Source organism: Primulina tabacum, chromosome 12 (assembly GCF_025594145.1).
Source record: "Primulina tabacum isolate GXHZ01 chromosome 12, ASM2559414v2, whole genome shotgun sequence".
NCBI classification, from domain to species: Eukaryota; Viridiplantae; Streptophyta; class Magnoliopsida; order Lamiales; family Gesneriaceae; genus Primulina; species Primulina tabacum.
The window spans coordinates 31,349,366-31,353,475 of record NC_134561.1 but is presented as its reverse complement, the minus strand read 5'-3'; the positions used below and the strand labels follow the sequence as shown (position 1 = coordinate 31,353,475).

At 33.3% G+C, this 4,110-nt stretch overlaps 1 protein-coding gene across 1 annotated transcript; it reads left to right on the top strand.

Moving 5' to 3' along the window:
- The first annotated feature begins 1,018 nt into the window (after positions 1-1,018).
- Positions 1,019-2,582, top strand: LOC142521169 (uncharacterized). Its single transcript, XM_075624394.1, has one exon. The coding sequence runs from the start codon at positions 1,040-1,042 to the stop codon at positions 2,504-2,506; it is 1,467 nt and encodes a 488-aa protein (XP_075480509.1). The 5' UTR covers positions 1,019-1,039; the 3' UTR covers positions 2,507-2,582.
- The last annotated feature ends 1,528 nt before the right edge of the window (positions 2,583-4,110 follow it).

The window sequence follows — 4,110 nt, the reverse complement described above, 5'->3', positions numbered from 1 at the left end:
AAATTGGATATCGTTAGCGTACCGAAAAATTCTGTATTGTTACCGTACCGTATCGAAATCTTCGGTATACTTAAAATTCGATAAATTCAATATTTTTTTGTTATGGTAATCTCGGTATACCGAAAATTCGATATTTTTTCTCACCCCTAACAGGGCTTGTATTGGCATTTGCTATATTACACAATTTTCTTTGAAAGAAGTGTCAATTTGATGAATTTCAAATTGAACTAGATAATGAAGCTCAATTGTCTTCATCATCACAAGTTTATGAAGGTGACGACTTTGATCAGTTATTTAATACTCAAAAACAACACCGAGCAAATGCTAATGCATGGAGGGATATCAGAGCCAATGGAATGTAGAACGATGTTGATCAAATTGTCAGTAATGATTAGATTTTTTTTATAAAAGACTATTCATTATCTTGAGTGTTTTTTTAATAAAATTTTATTATGAACTTATAAAAATATTATTCATTAATATGTTGAATTGACATAAAGAATTGAAATTTTGATTTCAATAAATTGGATAGTTCATTTGTCGTTTTTCACAAATTAAATTGATTTAACTTTTAAGTAAGTAAAATTCATTTACATTCATAAATAAAAATAATAATTTAAAATTGAAGAGGTTATCTATATCCAATAATTATTTTAAAAAAATTAATAAAAAATAAATCACAATTATAAACTACAAAATTCACATAATTCTATGAAAAAGTTTACAAAAATCTACAAAAATATTGAAAAAAAGTTTATAAGAGTCTATAAAATTTGTTTTACAACTCTATGAGATTCCATAAGAGTCAATAAAAATTTATCTAACTCCACAAAAGTCCATCATTTAAAAAAAGTCATTTAAAATCTTTGAAGGTATAGAATGAATACACCCCTGATACAAATCTAAAAAATCTTATAATAAAATTTTACTAATTAATTTCATGAGAAAAATATTTGACATAACTCGATTTACGAAAATAGATCTATTTATAGAAATATATAATATATTGCATTTCCAAGTTAGACAAGTCCACGAAAAAATGTCAAAATTCAATTGGTCCTCACACAGATCTTCTCCATCGATGGAAGCCGCCGCAGTAACTCAACCTCTGTTGAGACCCGCTAGCTCAGCAATTTCGACAACCAAACTCGTTCAAACCATACCTAGATTCACATATCATCACTTTTCCAGCATTCTTCTCAGTTCTGCATGTAAAAATCCACCCCAATTTCTCGCCTGCTGCTCTGCAAAATCAAATATAAACAATGGTAACGCGACGAATGAAAGTTCTACTGCTGAGCAGCCCACTTTGGATTCAAGAATCCCAAGGCAAGCGGTACCCACTTTAAGTGAAGCTGTTCCTTCGAATCTTTCGTTCTCGAGGGGTTTAGTCTTTGATTTAGGGTCCAAGAATTCATGGGACGGTCTTGAAATTGGTTCTCCTGTGGTGAAGAGGTACTTGAGTGATGAGGAAGAGAGGTGGTATATGTGGTATTATGGGACATGTAGTGAGAATTCTGGTTGTGATTCGATTGGATTGGCTGTCTCGAGTAATGGTGTTCACTGGGAGAGAGGAGCGGAACGTGTTCGATCAAATGCCGATGTGGGGTTGGTCATGAAGAGCAGTGAAGATTGGTGGGCATTTGATACTCATAGCATCAGGCCTTGCGAAGTTTCTGTAATGTCTAGCAGCAAGGTGAGAGCGAATAGTGCTGTTTACTGGCTGTACTACACAGGTTTTAACTCGGAAAAGATTGGAGCTTTCAGCCATTGCATTCCATTCAGTTTCAAGAATCCAGAAAGGGTGCGATTTGGTGTTGGCAACGATGACCAAGAAGTTACTGGTGGCGAGATTCTTAAGTCGTTGCCTGGGTTAGCTATGAGCCAAGATGGGAGGCATTGGGCTAGGATTGAAGGGGAACATCATAGTGGAGCATTGCTCGACGTCGGTTCGGATGGTGAGTGGGATTCATCGTTCATCGCCTCACCGCAAGTTGTCTTCCATTCGAATGGTGATCTTAGAATGTACTATTACTCATTTGATGTTCAAACTGGGCACTTCGCCGTCGGCATTGCGCGGTCTAGGGATGGGATAAGGTGGTTGAAACTAGGAAAGATAATGGGAGGGGGCACCATTGGGGCGTATGATGAGTGCGGGATAGTTAATCCTCGTGTTTCGATAAACAAGAAAGATGGTAGGTATTTGATGGTTTATGAAGGTGTTGCTTTGAATGGTAAAAGGAGCATTGGAATGGCGGTTTCCTCGGATGGATTGAAGAATTGGGAGAGGCTGCAAGAGGGTCCTGTTTTCGAGCAATCCTCGGATGGCGGGTGGGATTGCGAAGGCGTGGGGATGCCGTGTCTTGTTCAAATGGATGGAAATGTGGATGAATGGAGATTGTATTACAGAGGGATTGGGGAAGGGGGGAGGTCTGGGATTGGATTGGCAGTGTCTCAAGGAAGTGATGCATACAGTTTTCAACGATGGACCGGATTTCATTTGTAATTCATTTTGTGTTGTCGAGTGCTACAGAAATTGTATGAACTTTGAAGTGCTTATTCAATTCATAATTTTTTTATCCCAGAAATCATATATTATATTATTATACTTATATTCCAATCCAATGCATTAAATTAGTATTTTTAACAAAATTTAAATTGTATACACACTTTTAAAAAATTTAATTTAATGACCAATGCAACTTTATCTGGCAGAAAGATAATTTTTTTTCATATGAAATAGTCTTATCGATCTTATTCATATATATAGTAAAATGTAATATTTTGAACATAAAAAAATATTTTTCAACTAATTCGATCGAGTTGCAGATTTATCTCACAAAATTGACTTTCAAAATGATCTCATATGAACTTTTGTAAAAACAAGAATATACAATGTCTCGTTACCTTGTTTTTATTCCAATAATTACAAATCTAATTTCACCACACTCTATTTTTGTGAATAAATTTTATGGTAGATATTTTTGAGTGTAAAGAATAATAAGAGACTGTGTTTTTATCTCATCCCGAATATGGGTCGAGTGCTCTCATAAATTGAGTTAAAAATAATCACACAATATTTCTCATTTTAGACAAAAACTTGTATAGTCGTTTATAAATGACACAAATTGAGATATAAAAACATTAATCTATATTCGTCGACTCGGAAATACAAAAAATAAACCAAACACAGAGCTTTTTATTTGCAAATCTGAGTCAAAAGAGATTTCTTCTACGGTTTTGGTACAGAGTCGAAGGTTGACAACATTATGGGCCATAACGAATAGCAATCTTGTTAATGGGGCCAAACAGTAACGCAAATGTTTGAGAGCCCAGAACAATAAGTAAGCCCATTACCTTCTCATGTAGTGTTGTAAAAACGAGCTTAGATACTTGATTAAAATTAAGGATAAATATAGAGAATCGAGTCCTTGTCATTTTGCCAAAAAATATGATTAATAATAATATAACTCTAATATTTAAATTGTACAACATTACATGCTCAAATGCTCTCCTAGAATGGTAGGGATACAAAAAATGAACCCGACTCAAATCAAACCGGAAAAAATCATGTTTGAGTTGTGGGTTTTCAAGTTCCGGTTAGATCGGGTTTGATCTAAAATCTGACTCGAAAAGTAATTGAGTTCGGGTGGGGTTCCGATCAACCTGTGTTGACTCTAGGTGACCTGAATTTCTTAAAATTTATTTTTAATATTTAATTAAGAAATATTGACTACATTTTTATTTATTATATGTTTGAAAAATTTATGGTTTATTGATATAATAAATTTTCATCATTTAATATATATATATATATATATATTATAACAATTGTTTATTTGATTTACTAAATATATTTTTTCATTTTCTATGATTAGACTTTCAAATTTAAATCATTTATAAAAAAGATTTTTGGTATTATGTATTTAAGTTAAATTATTATTATATTTTTAAATAATAAAATTAAAAATAAAATCGGGTTTTGGATCGGGTTATTAAGCTTAGGCTCGCTGATTTCAGGTTGATTCGGGTTTGAGTTGAGTTCGGGTTGAGTAGTTTTTTTTATTTATAATATCACGTGTCAACGTGACCCGAATTCATCCGAGTTGA

Excerpts from the sequence above, each read along its gene's own strand:
- LOC142521169 (XM_075624394.1), top strand. The coding sequence starts at position 1,040 with ATGTCAAAATTCAATTGGTCCTCACACAGATCTTCTCCATCGATGGAA.